Source organism: Dipodomys spectabilis, unplaced genomic scaffold, assembly GCF_019054845.1.
Source record: "Dipodomys spectabilis isolate Male_0828 unplaced genomic scaffold, ASM1905484v1 ptg000201l, whole genome shotgun sequence".
In the NCBI taxonomy this organism is placed as follows: Eukaryota; Metazoa; Chordata; class Mammalia; order Rodentia; family Heteromyidae; genus Dipodomys; species Dipodomys spectabilis.
The window spans coordinates 617,717-638,026 of NW_024870878.1; the positions used below are offsets into that span (position 1 = coordinate 617,717).

Here is a 20,310-nt window from a genome sequence, read left to right on the forward strand (position 1 = left end):
TTGGTCCTACCCCCATTATCTGGAGTGAGACTGGGAGAGTGACTAGAAACAGCTTACATGGAGGGGAAATTTCCTTACTGCTGCAGTCTAGGACATTGCAGCAGAAGCAAAATCATGGTAAGTTGTAGGGAGGCCAATTCTGTTAAAGAAGAATCTGCCTTGTTCACACACTGGTACAGGCAGAAGCCAAAGTTTCCATCTGAGATACAGCTGGTTCTCAATACCTGTGTGCTCATTAGCACTGGGCATACAACCTGTGGGTGACAGCCCCCAACCAGAGGTAGGGCAGAGTTAACAAAACATGACATTTTTGATGACAGGGCCTTACATGTAATGATACAAGAGAACAAAGCAACATAGGGTAGATATAGGAAAGAAATGGTAACAGTGAAATAAACACAAGAAAAATTCTAAATATATTTAGAGATTTAAAAAAACAAATTAAATTTAATGTAACAAGCAGTCTGTGCAGTAGGGCCATTTGGACAAAATGACTTTTAGAGAGGAACAGATGCTGTCATGTACACATCTCTGAAATCATGAATAGATTTCTTTCTGTCCTCCAGTCAACACTGATATTCTGTAGCTGGTGGTAGTATGTGATGCATGACACTAAGGCAGTATTTTCATTAATGTCATTCTTGGATCTCCCAAGAGGAAACACTCCCACCCTTCATACTGAGGGAGTTTGGAAAGGCAGCAGCCCTACCTGACCCCAGGTACCCACTATCAGCCTGAGCTGCTTCAGGCATAGTAAATGTGGCCCATAACCACAAGCAGAACCAAAATGATCCCAATGACATTGACTGTTCTCTTCCAGCAGGGCTTCTCCAACACATTACTGTATTCTATATCTTTTTGCTTCTTCTCAGTCAACTCCATTTTCCTATCTGTCTCTCCCAAGTCCAGGGCCTGTGCATCTCCTAATATCTCACTGCATTCTATTTCCTCCTTGCTTGCCTCCATATTTCCCTCAGAGGAATTTATAGGGGTTAACTTAGAGTCAGGCCATGGCTCTAGTCCACAGAACAGGTCCCACATATTCCAGAGGCATGACTGAGAATCCTTCAATAAATCTGAAAAAGAGAAAGAAGACAAGAATATGTCAGGAGACACATATGCCTGAAAGGGAGAGGAGGATCTGATGGGAGTTCTGACTCATCAGTAAGCCCAGATGAAGTCTGATAGACTTATTCCAAATAGGAAAGAACATCTTCAGTCTGGACATGGAATACCTACAATCATCATCAGAGACATAAATGAAGCAGAAGGTAGGATGAGTGATTCAGGGAGCACTATAGAGTGGAGTAGCTTTGCTGATGTTTCAGTTCTGCCCAGATCCTCTGACAGAGCAGATCAAGTGAGTGACTTGGAAGCCTCCTGTTGTGCTGTAGAAATGCTCTTCCTGTCTGTGTCTGTCTAGGGAAGGAAATGTTCCTCCTCATAGCAAATCTCCCCACTTGTCATTACTTCATGAGGAGAGAGGAAGGACCATGATTCCTGTAGGCAGATGCTTCTCTGGCAGCTTCTCAGGGAGTGTTTCCTCCAGACAGCACCAGTCTTTGGTCAGTCTGGTAGGGCATCTGCATATTGGTCTACAGATACTTCCTGTCAAGAGATTACAGAATGTTGCCATTCATTTCTCTAGCACAAAGAGTGGGAATGCCTAATTATTGGTTGGGATGTTACTTCACTATGTGTGTTGCCAACACTAGTTTGTCCAATGGGCCTGCACAGGCTCATGTCAACATTGTGGTCAGTTTTCAAACATCAGCCTGGGCCCAGACATTGCCTGCAACGTGATTTTAAAGTTACTAGGCCATTTAAGTCAGGTATCCTCTTTATCCTTCCATTGGAGAGCTTCTAAGCAACTGTTTCCAGGACTCCTATCCTAGTGGTTAAGTATGAGGAGCCATCTACGATTTTGCAATATATCAGAGAAGCTACAGTCACACAAGTCTTTTATGGGGCTAAGAAATCCTGACCACTAACCATGTTCTGGCTTCTGTTCACAAATTCCCATGTTGTCTTATTTCCATGAAGCTTCTAAGACCTTGGGGCTTCCAGAAGAGTTGTTAGAGCCAGTAGAGAAAGGACAAAAATATCACTCTCAACAACCAAGGTTGTGTAATGGGCAGCTGGCTGGCCCAGAAGTTAGAGCCCATACTTTCACATAGGATGGTGTTCGAATCCAAACTATACCATGATTAATTAACTATTAGTGTTTTGTGTCCCCAGCTCTAGAATGGGGCTAGCAATTGTACTACCACATATGAGTATAATGTTGGCAGTATCTGGCATACTCTGGGCATGCACAGGTAATGCAGTTTATAACCCCCTAAAGAAGATGCAACAGCAGATGAATCGGAGGGAACATGAAGTTCCATGGCCTCCAGGAGCACAGACTTAATAGGTTGTTCTCTGCCATATAGAAGTGTATATGCTATCCTGACCATCTCCTGTAGGTTTCAGAAGGAGGCCTTAGTTATATCTGGCCTCTGGAATTCTCTGGCAAGAGTATAGAGGAGAATCCCAGGACCTTTCCTTCTCCCTAGCTAGGCTCTTTCCCCCACTCCTTCTGTCCTCCAGGATCAGAGCTTCTTTAGTATTTTCTGCCCTAGAACTAAGAGTGGTCTCATTACATCCTAAAGGATATAATGCATGAAGCTCATTTAAGAGCCTTTTCCCTAAATACTCATCTTCTGACCCTGTGTGCTGAAGTTCCTTCTCTGATCATTCAGGGGCTTAGAGGACTCAGTGTTTCAGCCTTCTCTCAGGGCATTCCATTCTTGCTTGGGCTCGCTGAAACTGGGCTCTTAGGTGGGCTTCTGTCTCATTCCTTGCCATCGAGCCTTTGCAGGAGGAGGCTATTTCTTGTTCTTTTCTAGAGTGCCTCCAATTTTCAATCCCTGACCTATGGCCTACTCCATTCCTGGTACTGCACCACCAGATCCCCTGCTGGAGACAGAACATAGTTTCTGTGTGGTAAAATATAATGGTCAGTTCTCAGACTAAACTTTCTTCACTAATCAGTATTTGCTTCAGGTGGATCATCCCAAACACTGAAATATTTCTAGGACACCAGGAACTTTTGACTCCCCACAAGGTCACCCCACAGGGTTATCATCATCCACTGCTTTTATCTCATCCCTTCTCCACTTCCTTCCCCCTCCAGAATCACTCCGTCTCTACCCCCATCCCTCCTCTATTCCAGCCTCCTGTCTATGGGGGTGTGTGATTTCACAATCTCCACGTAGGCAAACCAGGAGGGATTCAGAAAAAAAGAAAGATGGGATTCTTCTTGCAACGATATGTCTTAAGGTGAGGGTAGTGGGATACATGTCTATAGGGCAGTTACTCAGGCTACAGAGCCAACTGCAGAGGATACCTTCCCAGGGCTGTGGGATTTTCCTTCTCACCTTGATGGACTAGATTACTGGGGAGTCTCTTCCACCTTATCCCTGAGTCCAGAGCTACCCTCTTCTCTCTGCTATTGCGTAAACTCCAACAAAGCCGGTGAAGCTGAAAAGGGTGGGATGGAGAAAGCAGAGCTGTGTTACCACAGGATCCTGTCATGTAGTCATATAATACCACAGGCTGCAGCTTGGACCAGGGTTTCAATGGACTGAAAAGAGACCTGGCCTCTGGCCTTATAGGAAAACATCATGGGAGAGAAAACAGGCATGATGGTGGGCATGTGCATGCCCGTTGGTTTTAGGGGAAATCTACAAACTGTTGTGATGTCACTTTCTCAAAATGTTGCTGGCCTCCACGGGAGAGGAATAATAGGACAAATGAGTGCAATTCAAGAGTAAATTTGGCCTTCCATAAGAAAAACAGCCTCAGTGGAGCCTCTCACATGTCAATCAGCAAATGGCTGGCATTAGTCTCAATAGTGGGAGCCCCCAGCAGGCTTTGCAAGTCCCCAAAATAACAGCAGGATGGTATGGAATCTCATTGGGTCAGACTCTCGGCACACAGCTATGGAAATGGGAACTGCAGAACAAGTTTCATCCAGAACTAACTCCTGACTTTCCTTGCTAAAAGCATCTAGCTCCCATATTCATTCATCCATATATATATATATATATATATATATATATATATATATATATATGTTTTATTTTCCCTTTTTCAGTTCACTTATTCATTTTGAGAACTACCTGATTTACTATGTTGATCTATAGTGATTATATTTTGCAGTGAAAAAAAGGTTAAGAAATCATTTTATGTCAAGGGCAGTTTTCTTCCTATTTCCCATGATTTCATAAAACTACATTATTTGAGAAGCTGCTCAAATTGCATATTCAGTTTTGCTCTTGATAAATTATAGCACTAATGTTTGTATACAGAGAAAGTAGCTATTATGTTAGTAATATCTTTAATAACATAAACCCCACCCTCAAATTAGTCAGTAATCCTATAGAAAGCTACTTGTCAAATGTTTAATCACACAAATAGAATGTAAATGTGTCACTGAGCACAACTTTCTAGTATATAAAGACTCTGATATTGCATTATTTATTTCACTGTGCTGCTGTTAAGATGTGCTTATCAAGGGACATGGTTAATTAAAGGAAGCTAAACCTGGAAGTTACCATAAACCTTACTAAAACATAAGAATTCAAAGTTCATCTGTTTCTTTCATAATTGGGATCTTTTCATATGTACATAGTGCTAACACAATGACCTTTGCTGCTTTCTATAAAAACAGGGTAACTAAAACAAAGCCACTTTTCATCCTTGAAAGTGCATCTGGGTTTATGACAGTAATTGTGTTTACATTTTATGGTGCCTGGTTTTGATAAAATATTATCTCCCTATATTAAACAGATGAATCCATAAAAAGAGAAAAATCTTGTGGCTCCTTTTATTAAGAGGGTCCAGAAGCCTACTCCCTTCAAAATTGGAGAAGTCATTCATGATCCCAGTTATACACTCAACAGTAGTATGGGGAGCCCTGTTGTCTGGATGAGCTGAACATGGAAGACCAGAGCTGCTCTCGTGGAAGAAACCCTCCATAAACACTAGAAAGGGTTGTACCAAGCCTTGGAACAGAGCTCAGCTGCTCAATTTCAACAGGGAGTTTTCAGATGCCACAAAGGGTGCTCCCCGTTCCTTGCCTGCCATAAAACCCAGGTGGAAACTTTGAGGAGTAGCAAAATACAGCCAATTGTTGCTTTATGGGAGAGACTGGAATAACAGAGAGGTTAGAGTAGCAAAATCACAATGAAGTAAACAATTCTACCACATCCAAGCCTATCCTGGAATATGCATTGAATCTATTACACTACCTTCCATGCAGGTACAGGTAAATTCCTGCCCACCTGGATTTTTGTTAACAAACAGCAGATGTATATGGGCCTAACTGGCGGGGACCTTCTCAGCTTGCTTCACTCTAAGATTCAGCCTTACCTCTGTGTTGAGATTACAATTCTGTTGTATTGATTACAATCATTTGGCTTATTGATTAGGTCTTTCCTGATGATGTTATATGTGAATATTTGCCTTTCCAAGAAAATCATCAGCCTCCTATGGACAAGATGTTGGATTCTGAAAGGGCAAGGAGTCCAGCGCTGTTCAGAATCTGTGGGCTTCTGTGGATGAACAACTTGGAAGCAGAAAGCTCCCACATCCTCTGGTTGTGGTGACCTGAGGTGGTAAGTTGGGAGGGCTCAAGCCTATGACTCAAATTTTTTTACTGTTGACTTTTTTGTAGTTTATTTTTTTTGGCTCAGGGGGAGCTATGGAGCCATGGATATCCTTAAACTTACAATACTTCTGCCTCTATCTCCAATGTCTCAGCTTTGGAAAATAGAATACTACTTTTTTTCAGACTCTGAGCAAAGTTGCAAGAAATATATTTGGTCTTACATCCTCATTCTTTCTGAGCTCCTCTCTATACACCAGAACTCTGGATTATTCCCTGATATACAAGACTCTCCTTCTGCATCTATCTGGCTAGGCCAATTCCCTGTCTTGCCAAGGGGTCAAAAGCTGACATGATGGAGCCAGCATGAGCATTGATGTCTGGTTAAGGCCCCAGATCTGTCACTAGTTTTATTATTGAGATAGTTGCTTAGCTTTTGTGAATTTAAAGCTTTTTAATAAATTTCTAAAATGGGCGACCGACTCCTGTTTTCTAAGCTATATGAAATGGCTTGAGACAAGAAGGCTGTAAACCACACTAAAGCTACCAGCACAACTATGTTTATTGCAGCATTATTTACCATAGCTAAGATATGGAACCAACCCAGATGCCCCTCAGTAGATGAATGGATCAAGAAAATGTGGTATATATACACAATGGAATTCTATGCCTCCATCAGAAAGAATGACATTTCCCCATTTGTTAGGAAATGGAAAGGCTTGGAAAAAATTATATTAAGTGAAGTAAGCCAGGCCCAAAGAAACGTAGGTCCCATGGTTTCCCTTATTTGCAATATCTAGTATAGGTATGAGTCAAGCGGAAAAAGTCAGAGAATGTGATGTTAGGAAAACGAACCCTCAAATATGTATTTTAATGTTTTTGTTTCTTTCATGCATGTGTTTCTAACGCATTTATAAGATTATTTCTTTGTTGCTTTGTATGTCCCTCCCCCACAGTGTAACCCACGCTTTCACTATATTTGATGTCAGTATAACATGTGGAGGAGATGGGGACAAACAAGTCGTTTAAAGATTCAGGTGGACCTGTTGCAACAATGAGAAGTACAAAATGTCATGTCAAAACCAGCTTTACAATGTCGGTGCGGGGGGGGGGGGGGAGGGGGGTATGATTGGGTGGGGGGGAGGGGGGAGGCTGGGAAGGGAGGTGAAGGGTAAAAAAAAATAGAAAAAAAAAAAAGAAGGCTGTAAAGTATCATTTGCAACCTGTTAGGGCTGCCAGAGGTCTTATTCCCTTTTCATTCTGGGGGACATCTTGGATTGACTGGTGCTGAAATCATTAAACAACATTTTCAAGCAAAGTCTGCATTTTCTAACTCAACTTCTCAATCTAAATGAATATCTAATGGGTGTATCATTGAGCAGCTATAATAATAATACTGTGCTGTGGATGGAACCTAGGGTGTCCACGTGCTAGCAAGGTGCTCCATACTAAACTATGACCTGAGGGTCTTTCTTGTTACCCAATTATAACCCAAGCAAATCTCAGACTTCTTCCCAATTGCAAAAGGAAAGCAGGTATCCATCTTGGTTTCTTCATCTTGCTGTTGCTGTTCCATGAGACTTTGAGATTGATCATGGAACATCCTAATAGCAGCACTTACGTGTTTATCTGGAATTGGGTCTGTGATTAAGGAGATGATTAGCATGCTGAGAACGCTAATTAGGAAGAGGATTGTGCTAAAATAGAGGTAGTGCAGGCCACAGATGAATGCAGGGCATTCGTTCTCTCCATTGCATGTCCAGGATCCGTAGGCAAACATAGCCAGCAGTCGAAAGAAGCCGATCATCATCCCCAAAATCAGGCCCCAGAAGGCACCCTGCCAAAGAAAGACACCTGGGAAGAATCTGGATAAAGAGACAAGCCAGCACCATCCCCGTTTTCCTATCAATCCAGTTTCTAAGGCTAAATTAGGTACAATGAGGTGATGTCTTGCAGAAGAGAGCATGAACAAGTGAGGGAATATGCCAGGCCACAGATAACTAATTCTCCCCCTTAGTTATGTCAGGTAACTTGAGAAATATTGGAAATGTTTTGAAGTGAGTTCATAAATGGCCTTCTTAGAGTAAATGTATCCAAAAAATAACTTTGTCTTCCCCATTTTCCTAAGTGGAATCTCCATTTTGGGATTGCTTAGGTCAAAATCCCAGGAGTCATCTCTTGACTCCTTTATTTCTTTCCTGCTTTACCACTATCAAAAGCCAAACAACCTTACAGCATGGTTGGCTTTGCCTGGCTCTGCTACTCTCTCTTTTGTCATTCCATTCAAGCCATCATGACCTTCCTGAATCTCAATCCTGTTCACTTTGAACTTCCCATTCTTTCTTCTCAGATCTCTTAATTCTTACATCTTGCTATTCTTGGCTTGATCTTCAATTTTCAGATTAAAAATCTTCCTTAAGAAAAGTCTTCTCTTACTACGCTAGTTAATGTCCTTGTTTACTTCACCCCAGTAGCCTTCCCTGCCATCTCAAAGATCAATTGTAATCTTACAAATATCACATTACTATCAGAAGTCTTAATCTGCTCATTGTGTGTCATCTTTCCACTCCAAACGTACCATCCACTCCATTAGACAAAAAAAATCGATCTTGGTTTGAGACCTGGTTTGAGAAGCTGACTCAGGAGGGAACCGATATCAGTAGAAAGAAAACAGATATGGAATATGGGCAAGCATCATGGATAAACCAAAAGCTAGGCAGAGGATCCATAGAAATCAATTTCTAAAGACTATATGCAGAAACCAGATGAATATGTCATTCAAAACAGGGTGGCAAAGGAGATATGGTGAAGAACTTTAGACTGAAGAGTATGTATACTATTTTTTCAATGCTGGCTAGGGAGTAGCAGGTGGGCCATATGTCCTTCTTGCCTATGCTCTTCCTAGGAGAGCAAAGAGAAGCAGCTCTGTGGCCTGGATTACTCTCCCTCAAATTCTTATGGCTAGATTGAATCAAGTAATCTTGGTGAAACAGGGAGCACTGACAGGCTTTCTAGAGGACTAAACACCTGAGATGAGCCTGGATATTCTTGACAAAGCTAACAGTCAATATAAATGAAAGGAGGCAGACAAGGGAAGTTCAGAAATCAACACCACACATTATTTTCAGTTGCTGGCAGCTATAGGCTATGTGTAGGGCAGAACCTAGGAAGTGGAATTTGCCAGGTCACAGTGCACTTTATGTGCTGTCCTTGGGAACTTATGAAAGGCCTAACTACTCAGAACTGTCTGGGGAAACCAAAAGGTTTAATATATGATTGAAAAAAAATTGTAATGACACAAAAAGTTAAAAATGAACAATAAAAAGAGAAAAATTGGGGGTAAAATGTGCCTTCAGTTATACTGATACAATAATTAAACAGTTGAGATCTTTAATTGGTCTTAAGTGTGGCTGAAAGGCATGGTCTGTTACCTCTGCAATGCAGAGGGGGTGAAAGAGGACTTACCACTTTAATTCCCCCATGAGTGTGAAATTTCTAAGGACCACATATACAGAGGCAAAAGAGGCATACTTTCTGTAGCCAAATATGGTGGACAGAGAATCACTCAGTTTTGTATCATTACCTCTACAATCTTATGTAGTTTGTCTTGGTTATCATTACATTACCAAGGAAAGAAAACAAACAAGACATCTCCATCTACCTTCATGCATAAGAGTGAGCTTGAGCTAAATCTGGCCAGGACAATATAATTTGTCAGAAGGCAAATGATGGCATGGAGCAAACCCCTGAAATACAGGAGATCTCTGAGAGCAACTCTTGTAAAGAGCTTGTGTAAAGATAACAACTCATATCATTCAGTGCCAACACCTACATACTCTTGGACTCTTACAAAACACTGACCCACCTGCTCATTGACCCTCTTGCAAAGTACAGCAAGCAGAAAAAGTGCAGTTACAGGTGGTACCAGGTAACTTCTAGTTACTTGCATGTGTTCAAACAGAGTTTCACTGTGGGATGTTTCCATAACAGGAATCCAGACAATAGTGATAGCAAGCAAGATTATAACAAAAAACCTGTAAGTTAAGCAACAGTCAGTGCCAGTTTGATGAAATTTTCCTGCCAAGAAATTATCTATACACCATAAACTACTAATTTAATTGCTTATGGTTTATTTACTTATTTATTTGATCACCATTTGTTACAGTGCTGGAGATAGAATCAAGGGCCTCAGGAATGTTAGCTAGTGTTCTACCACTGAGTTACATGCCCAGCCTAGCTCTTAGTTTAAACTAAAAAAAATGTGCTCATTCATAAAATGAACTGTAAAACATATTCAGTATTTTTGTTCAATGTCTGTGAACAAAAATACTGAATGTTTGTTTACCAGTTACTGGACAATGAATATATTTTCATGAAACATGAAGGGTAGGAATAACCAAATTTGGATGGGCAGTAAACCAAAAAGTATATAACAAATGGCAAATATTAATGTCTTGAGAATGAACAGATATATTTCTAAATATTTCCAATAGATCAAAATGGTCCACAGCTTTAAAGATTCCTATAAGTTAAGTTCAGAGGTTTATTTATGTAACATGGGCAAGTAGATTTACCCCAATATTTCTGGATGTTTCAACATTTAAAAACATAGCTATGTATGGTGGCTAAGGCCTGTAATTCTAACTACATAAGAGAATGAAACCTGAGCCTTTAGGTTCAAAGATAGCCCATGTAGAAAAGTCTGTAAAATTCTTACCTCCAACTACCACCAAAAACTAAGTGTATCTGTGGCTCAAGTGGAAGTATACAGCCTTGATGGAAAAAGTTATAGAACAGTACCCAGGACTGAGCTCTAGCCCCAGCACCAGAATAAAAATTTAAGTAATCAGAACACACAGAATTAAAAAGACTTTGCAGAGGGGGAGGCCAGAGACATCCTAAATGATGGAAGAAAGCATTAAACAAAAACAAAACCTAGACAGGTGCCTGTGGCTCACACCTGTAATCCTAGCTACTCAGGAGGGTGAGATCTGAGGATTGTGGTTCAAAGCCATTCCTGGCAGAAAAAAAAGAGGAGGAAAAAAAGAAAGAAAAATAGGAGAAGAAATAAGGAGGAGAGGAAGGAGGAAGGAGATAAGAAATTTAAAAGAAGAAAATATTAAAGGCAAATTCAAACACCTGCCTAGATAAAACAGGTAGGATATTCGCCTTGACATGAGGTACAGGTAGTGTTTGAGACACTATGTGGGACATGTTGAAGGTGTGTGGTTGGATATGACCTATACTAGCCAGAATAAAATTCTATAGAGCAACCCCATTAAAGACAGATACACTTGGATTGGAAGGATTAACATTGTGAAAATGGCAATACTGCCTAGATATATCTACAAATTCAATGTAATACCCATCAAAATCACAACAACATTCTTCACTGATATAGAAGAAGCAATCCAAAAATTCATATAGAATAATAAAGGCCCCAAATAGCAAAAACGATCCTTAGCAGAAAAAAGAGTGATGGAGGAATATCAATACCAAACTTCAGAGTCTATTACAAAGCCATAGTAATAAAAACAGCTTGGGGGGAGGGGGAACGGGGAGGATTGGGGGGGGCAGCGGAAGGATGGGAAGGGATGGGAAGGGGAAACAAAGGAGGAGGCTACAATGCTTGATAAGAAACGTACTCATTATCTTGCCCATGTAATTGTAACCCCTCTGTACAGTATTTTCACAATAAAAAAAGAAAAAAAAGAAAGAAAGATAAATAAATAAATAAATAAAAACAGCTTGGTACTGGCACAAGAATAGGCCTGAGGATCAGTGGAATAGAATAGAAGACCCAGAAATGAACCCATAGACTTACGGCCACCTAATCTTTAATAAGGGAGCCAAAAACACAGGAGAGAAGGAAGACAGCCTCTTCAACAAATGGTGCTGACAGAAATGGCTATGCACATGTAAAAAACTGAAGTTAAATCCTTATATATCACCCCGCACCAGAATCAATTCCAAATGGATCAAAGACCTCAAAGTAAGACCAGATACCCTGGAATATTACAGAAAGGGATAGGGGAAGCCAAGGGCTCCTTGGCACAGGTTAAAACTTCCTAAAGATCCAGAATAACAACAAATCAAAGAAAGGCTGGATAAATGGGATTTATCAAACTGAAGAGTTTCTGCATGGCAAAGGACATAGCTAGTAAGATAACTAGAAATCCTATAAAATGGGAGATCTTTGCTATCTATGCACCAGATGAGGGCCTCATATCTAAAATATACTTAAGAGCTCAAAAAAAAAAATAACCCCCCCAATAAAGAACAAATCCTCAAAGAAACAACAATTAATAAACAGGATAAAGACTTAAAGAGAGACTTCTCCAAAGGCAAAATAAGACTAGCCAATAGGCTGGGCACCAGTGGCTTACTCCTGTAATCCTAGCTTCTCAGGAGGCTGAGATCTGAGGATTGTGGTTCAAAGCCAGCCTGGGGCAGGAATGTCCATGAAGACTCTTATCTCCAATAAACCACCAGAGAACCAGAAGTAACCCTGAGGCTCAAGTGGTAGAGCACTCACCTTGAGCTGAAGAACTCAGGGACAGCACTCAGGCCCATAGTTCAAGCCCTATGACTGACCAAAAAAGAAGAAGAAAAAAAGAATAACCAATAGACACATGAAGAGATGTTTGACGTCTCTGGCCATAAAAGAAATGCAAATCAAAACAACATTGAGATTCTACCTCACTCTAGTTAGAATGGTCATTATCAAGAAAAATTAACAATAATAGTAACTGGTGGGGATATGGCCAAAAAGGAATGCTACTACACTGTTTTTGGGTGTGTAAACTGGTTCAACCACTCTGGAAAGCAGTATGGAGGCTTCTTAAAAGGGTAAACATAGAGCTTCCCTATGACCCAGCAATTCTACTCCTGGGCATTTACTCAAATGAACACAAACCAGCCCACACTAAAGCTACCAGCACAGCCATGTTTACTGTAGCATTGTTTATGATAGCTAAGATAAACAACTCAGATGCCCATCAGTTGACAAGTGGATCAAGAAAATGTGATGTGTGTGTGTGTGTGTGTGTGTATAAAATGGAATTCTATGTTTCCATCAGAAAGAATGGCATTGCCCATTCATAAGGATATGGAAAGACTTGGAAAAAATTATATTAAGAGAAGTAAACCAGACACAAAGAAACATGGGCTGCATGGTTTCCTTCATTTGTAGTAATTAGAATGTTCCTGTAAATCTAAACTTAAACCCAGTGGATAGTAAAAGATAAACAATTACACTTGGACATGATTAAACAGGACTCTAAACATTCACACAGTGAGACCAAAGGGGGATATTCTTAGAAGAGGATCACACGGGCCCAGTAGCTACATGTATATGAACATAAAAAATTATATTTATCAAAATGAACTCCAACAAATAAAAACAAGAGGGTTTTTTATTATACTGTACTTTTTGTGGCTCTTTCTTTTTTCTTTTTTTCTTTCCCCTTTTGTCACTGTTTTTTATTTCTGTACCCTTTGTCTTGTATATAAGTTTATCTGATTTGGGGAGGGGAAGGGAAAGCACAGGAACAGTAGGACAAAGGGTGAACCAATTCAGAAGTGATACTCACTAGATACTATGTTGGAAATGAACTATTCAACTTGTGGCACAGAAGGGTTGGAAGCAGAAAAACGGAGAAAATGAGGGAGAGACACCTTTCAAAAACAAATGTACTCATTACTTGACTTAGGTAACTGTAACCCATCTGTACCTCACCTTTACAATAAAAAAAACAAATTAATATTCCATAACTTTGAAAAAAAAGATACTTAGCAGATGCATTGTGACATCCTGGTTGATAGCATGGCCTCAAGATGGACATATTCCTCCACTTACTGTATGATCTCTGGTAGCTCAGTACCCTAGCCCAGAGCCACTGTTTCCCCATTTTCACAAGGAGAACAAAAAGCAGTAAAACTTACTTTTTACAGTAGTCATGATGACTAAATGAAAGTGAGTTACTTTAAAGATTCCTAAAAGAACTATGTTGGTGGGTTATGAAGTTTTGTAGACTTTAATCATTGTAATTATTCCTTTCTTTTTCCCTAACTAGAAACATTTTCTTTGTGAACAAAGAAATAAATTATCATTTCAAAATTGCAGCCAAAGGGGAACACATAGTATACTAAACACAACAATTCTGTATAGAGCATTGCAGCTTAAGAGTTTTCACGTAAACTCATATTATGGATGACCTTTCTTTGACAGTATTAGCTAATGTGATTAGAGGAATACATTACCTTCCTGCTATCATGAGTTCCTTTTCTGTGGCCATAGGCCGAATCCAGACATAGATGTTCATTGTAAACACAGTAGTAGCACTATTGAAAACAGAAGTCAAGGAGGACATAAGGGCAGCACATACTGTGGACAGCATAAAACCTTGTAGACCTGGAAAGGAAACGACATTCCCTTGACCTCAAGCTCCTGAATAAGAAAAACTTTGACGTATACACCTCCTAACAAATTTTTTCAAATAATTTTATCCTGTGAAGCATCTGAATTTTACCTGAAGTAGAATTCTATCTAAACTAGATTATTGTGTTATATTGGTTTTTGATTTGTGACAAGACTTAATAGGTTCTTGTTGTGATATGATATTAAAAAAAAAAAAAAAGGCAGCTAATATCTCTTAGATGGTTAATCTCTTCCAGAACATCTCTTTAGGAATTAGCCTGTACTATCCTCCCTACAATCCTATGGAAGGTTAATTCTTGTTTGACTCCCTTGTTCAAAGGTCCAGAGTTTAGGAAAAGGTTCAGATTGTAGGTAAGTTCAGATTGTAGGCAAAAGTTTCCTTGTGCTTCAGTGTGCTTGGCTGTAAAGCTGCATATAGTATCTACCGCATAAAGGTAATGTTAAAATTAAGAGAAGGTGCTCAGTGGTAGAGCGCTTGCCTTGCATGCCTGAGGCCCTGGGTTCTATTCCTCAGCACCACATAAGCAAAAAGAAAAAAGCTGGAAGTGGTGCTGTGGCTCAAGTGGTAGAGCGCTAGCCTTGAGCTGAAGAGCTGAGGGACAGTGCCCAGGCCCAGAATTCAGGCCCCACGACCGGACCCCCCCCCCGAAAAAAAATAAGAGAAATTAAGTGGACAAGTTAACACTCATACCTGCTCTCCAGAGAGCAGTTATGAAATGAGCACTAGTTATAAACATAGAAATATGATATCACTATGTGGATGGCCACCATGTGACAAGAACATTCAAACTATGTTTACAAAGAGCCAGAAGATAGCCTGGTCCTGACCTATAATCCACTGTGTCCTTGATTCAGTGAGATCTTGAGGGCACACAGACACATTGGATTTGCCTTCAAATGTCCACACTTAAATCCATGCTTATCCCAAGCCAGGATATTTCTGAAGATTTGGTTGGGGAGTACAGATCACTTAGTTTTTGGACTGTAGAATACTTATATCCTTAAGTCTGATCCCATTCATACTGTATTTTATAGTAATTTTGTCTTAAGTTTTCCAGCTCTTTGGAGCTAATCTAAATTTCTCATTTGGCCATTGTAACAGGATTCGGAAGAGAAGGTGAGATCTGTATGGGGAGGATCTTTGTTCTTCCAGAATGAACATTATATGACCCTTGCACTGTACAGTGATCTCTTTGAGGGTAAGACTTGTCTTGCTTGTGTTAAGGCTTCTCTGACTTAGAATAGCACCTGGTAATGTACAGCCCATTGGCTGAGTGAATCAATGAGACAGTTCACAGATTAAGTGAATAATGCAAATGATGAGTGTTTGTTATACCTACATAAGGATATGAGGTTCCAGGGTATAAGGAACAGAGAGGGAGGTACACCTGTGGCCCTATGTGTGGCAGCTCATTTCTTACCTGTAGGCAGCACTGCTACAACCAGCAGTGGATAGGCCATGGGGCTGCAACTACTTTGGGCACCACAGTACTTCTGACATTCTGAAGGTACAACACATGCCACATGATCTGCAAAGAGAAGTAACAACTACATCAGCACACAAGCTGTAGAGCTCTAAAATCTGAGCTCAGAACAAGGGAAGCAAATCAGTAATAGCATTCAAATGAAGATATTAGATTTTAGACCCACTTATTGTGCCCCCAATTCATGATTATACATATCATCAGGAGTTTTGGTGAGGTCTAGGGTTCATGCTTATAGAAATCAAATTAATAAGAACTTCTACTAACTCATATATCATCCAAAGCAAGTTACAGGGTCTCAATAACCCATTCAATTTTCCCAGTTAGGTGTTAATAAGGCCAACTTATCATTTTCTGCATATTAACAAGGTAATAACTCATAATCTCACAGCCTTCTTCCTGAGATGGGTGTTAACTGGGACTTAGGTCTTAAAGAGAAAAGGGACTATTTATAATGAAGTGCCACCTGTGAGTCATAACAAAACTTGGCTTTCTCAAGACCCCTTTGGGGAATGTTAAGACTTCAATAGAATCTTCATTCTGTTAAAACTACAAATTACATATGAATTGAAAAAGAGTCATGTCCCAAGTGTTACAATGATTGCTCTCCACTGCATATATCACTTAGTACAAGAACTTGTTCTCTATTTTGTATGGCCTTCTCAAAAGCAGTTACAAGGTACTCTTCTGGAAGTAATCTACTCAGCCCCTGTGACAGCACCTATTAGATTTAATGAATAGACATGTTACCCAAAGAAACAGGACAAACTAGTAACAGTAAGTTGAAATTGGAGGAAATATATACACGGAATTATAAAAGCTCATTAAGGGAAATGGGAATGCTTTAATAATATTTAGTGGAAAGAATATATGGATCTTGCTCAATTCATGCCCATTTTGGGGCTACATTAGGTCTCCGCAGTGCTTTATGAGTTAAGTGAGGCCTTGAAAGGTTTTCTGCTTGTGAATAGCAGCTACAGTATCTGTGAGATCCCAGCATGGCATCTGTCAAACATGGTATGATGAAGTCTGTGATAAAATGGAGCAACCTAATCCTTCCACAGACTGTGCCCCAAAGAAATAGCTGGGCCCCAATGCCTGGAGTTAGGCTGTAACCAATGGAAAAATGAATGTTGAAAGGGGTGACTGTGATCAAGATATATTTTATTTATAAACTGCTTTATTAAATGGCAACTCCTTTGTATATCTACTTATTTAAATTTTTATACATTTATGTGCTATTCCTGTGGGAATTTATCACTCTGAAATTTTTAATACTTTTTTAATTGTAAAAATACTGTACAGATGGGTTAGAGTTACATGAGTAAGATAATGAGTACATTTCCTATTGTTGTCTCCTCCTTTGTTTTTCCCCTACCATTTCTTCCTTCCCACCTCCCTAACTACACCTCCCCAGCCAATCTGTAAAGTTCATTTTCAACATAGTGTCTTGTACAACTCATTATTACAATGGGTCAACCTGTATCCCTATTGGTCTTTCTTTGTATATCAACAGTTTCTGACAGTCTTCTGCTTTGTCACATCACAGGAAAACATTCTTAGTTATCCCAATAAGCAGTATACTGTGGAAGACATGATAACTGCAAATGCTCTCACACCTCTAAGAGGAGAATAGCTGATTAGTGGGAGCACACTAAAATAAAAATTTACTTGGGAACAAGATGCGGCTTATCATTCCTGGAATCACAATGAGGAACATGGGCAGTAGCTTCAAGTACCCATACAGGAGGCAGCCACCTTTCCTGTGAGACATATTCTTCCCTGCCAATAACCGCTGGACAGAAACCTGTCAATGAAACACAGGTAAGTAAGCAAGTGATGATCTTTATCAGGGTGTATGAAGTCTGAACTGCCTCAGAGCATGGACCAGAACAATTATGGCCATCTGTAATATCAGGATATGCTCCTTGGTTAGCTATTGCTAAGATGCTCAATTCTCTCCCAGATACCTCTAGACAATCCAGGACCAGTAATACATATAACATAATGATCATAGAACACACACACATAACATAAATATATATGTATATATAAAACATAATAACAGTGATCATATGACACATTTTGTCTTAGCTGCCAAATGGGACTAGGAATTTGCATGTGTGACCTTGGCCTCAATGCTAATGCTTCACACCAACCATGGCAGTTGAAGGGATTATATGCTGTCTCTTGGAAAGAAAAAATGTCCTGTGGGGCACAGGTTTGATAGAATGAAGAGGCTTTTGTGACATTAATCCAAGTGAAGTTGGGCCCTTGGAAACAGATGAGTGTTCAAGAGAGGGATGAACATCATTTCTCAAAAGTGAAATGAATTACCACAAACATTTAATGGAGGCCTTAAAATGTAGAGTCATCCAGGAGATGCTATCAGGCACATTTCATGGTGTCATAAAAAAAACCCAACATGATGATAATGTAATCTAGGGGTGTAAGGATTAACAAGTAGAGTTTTCATTTCCTTTTCCCTTTCAAAGTGCACTAATGTCATAATAAGGAAAGAACACCAAAAATGGCCCAATCAGCAGGTACTGGTTCTTGGGAAGTCTAATGTCCAGTGTGCTAGTGGCCTGTACGATCATCATAGTGATACATGCTACTGATACTAGATTCTGTTTAAAATGGCTAATAAATCCTTTCACCATGTTCCTGATAATTGTATGAGTAATCAAAGTTCAATCAAGGATTTCCACTGATTTGTCAGATTGCCTACCCTCAGCTTTTTCTCTAGGCCTCTAAGAGAACTTTGGATACTACTTCCCTCACTTCTCAAACTAGGCCATTTGGTCATCTCTATTTTTTCTATCACTTCTCCATCTTTTTATATAATTTCTGCTATTATTATGTACTCATTTATTTGCTTCAGGTTGAAATCTTGAGCTGTTTGCAGATCCAGGACTCCCTTTGCTATCTGCTCTTACATCATGCAAGTGGAGTGGTACTCACTTGTACTTATTAGCACTCCTTCATTGATTACTTGATTGAACTTCACCCTCACTAAGGTTTTCACCAGGACCATCTTTGCTTCCCAGTTTTCTTTGTTTTCACCATTACTTCTCTTTCCAATCATCTCTTCTTTTTCTTTTCTAATTTGTGGCTTCTTATTTCCTTGGCTGATGACACTCTGAGACTTGTTTGGTTTTTTGTGTTCAGTTTTCCTGCTTTTATAATTTTGGGGAACTGAGTGTTGCCTCCAGGGCAGCAGGGTCATTCAGAACATGGACAGGTGCTGGGGAGGTTTTTGGCCCAAGGGTTCTCCTTAGGTGGAGGTGTACAATTTTTCCATGGAGCAAGCCACTGTGAATGGCTCCCCAGGGTCCTAGGCCACCTGCTCCCACCTGCCAAAAGGCCCCCTGGCCACACACCTTGTGTGCCAGGTGCAGCACCAGCAACCTCATGGGCATGGCCACTCAAGGAAAGCTATGTTCCCAGGCATACGCATGGTTGATGGATCCAAGTGCTTGTCCCGAACTGGTGGAAGTTCTCTCCTCCCTTATGGCCTCTTTGTCCTCCTGCTTCAGGAGCAGCTCTACTGGCATGCTGGTCAAGGCTAACAGTGATGCCCTCTTGACTACCATCATGGGCAGTCTTCCTGAGGGTAGTGGAGGGTAATGTGGAACAAGCTGACAAGGTTCCCTTGCCCCAGCCAGGCAGTGCCCAGGACCAGGGATACTGGCGACCCATCTCCCCATGGGACACTGACTGACTAGGCCTAGGACTGAGACCTCCTTGAGAGCCAGCTGGGCTGCTGCCCTCCTAGGCAGCAACTTAGGGCATGCTACACTCCCAACACTAACACAAGTGCCCACCCAGCCCTCTGCAGCACAGCAAGCCAAGAGACCAGCTTCCCAGATCCTTGAGCTCTCAGCCAGCTCAGACAGCAACAACAATGCTGAGAAACTGCTTTTAAGGATAATTTCTTGGAAAGTTATTTAGGCAAAAAATAATACTTGGAAGGGAAAGCAGACCATACAGCAGATAGGCCATAACTGCCTGCAAATTGGAAGGGAATCAGACCATGGACAGCAGACAGACCACAACTGCCTGCACATTGAGAGACACTGAGAAACAGTCAACTTTGCAACATTATCTTTAATTACCTGATCAGCACACCCATAGAACAGGGAGAGTGTAGAGGCACCAAAGACCACTGCAGGCCAGGGGATGTCTCCAGAGATGGGGTCTCTGAAGATATGGAGAGCATCTGAGCGAGGGAGGTAGCATGCAGGCTTTGAAGTCCAGTTTCCTTCACTGACCACATTTGGAATAGCATGGAAGTACTTGTCCACTAGCTCCTTATATCCTCCCACTTCACGAAAGGCTTTAAAAAAAACATGCTTTTCAGTTCCTTGAATAACAGAGGAACAATAACTGAAGAACCAAGATTGCAAGGTGAAACACAATGTGATTGATTATCTCTCATCTATAAATCACCATAGAGTGACACAAACTCAAGACCTCACATGATTAAGGAAAGACTAGCACCTCCCAAGAAAAAGAAGAGAGCAATTGTATCCTTTCTGAGTCTGTTTTCAGATCATTTCTTTGTAGGGCTACTCTATTATGTGCTATGTGAGGCTATTCAGGTGTTCCCTGTTCCAGTCTGGCACATGAACCCAGCCTGGCTAACATTCCTTGTCTAGTGGACAACTAATGAAGTGTAAGGACCAGATATGAAACACAAGCCAGCCTCGTTAGAATCTGCTTTGGGATTCATC

General features: G+C 40.6%; 1 protein-coding gene and 1 pseudogene across 1 annotated transcript in view; both read right to left on the reverse strand.

Moving 5' to 3' along the window:
* Positions 1-744: 744 nt before the first annotated feature.
* LOC122122028 (sodium/glucose cotransporter 1-like) overlaps positions 745-20,310 on the reverse strand; it is a 36,196-nt gene continuing 16,630 nt past the window's right edge. Inside the window, exons 8-15 of the mRNA XM_042696197.1 lie at positions 19,693-19,913; positions 17,246-17,381; positions 15,512-15,619; positions 13,913-14,063; positions 9,516-9,684; positions 7,272-7,487; positions 3,420-3,522; positions 745-1,076 (exon numbers count right to left, since the gene is read on the reverse strand). Coding sequence (XP_042552131.1) covers positions 745-1,076; positions 3,420-3,522; positions 7,272-7,487; positions 9,516-9,684; positions 13,913-14,063; positions 15,512-15,619; positions 17,246-17,381; positions 19,693-19,913 — 1,436 coding nt within the window. The remainder of the gene's footprint in view (positions 1,077-3,419; positions 3,523-7,271; positions 7,488-9,515; positions 9,685-13,912; positions 14,064-15,511; positions 15,620-17,245; positions 17,382-19,692; positions 19,914-20,310) is intronic.
* LOC122122006 lies at positions 18,155-18,803 on the reverse strand (annotated as a pseudogene).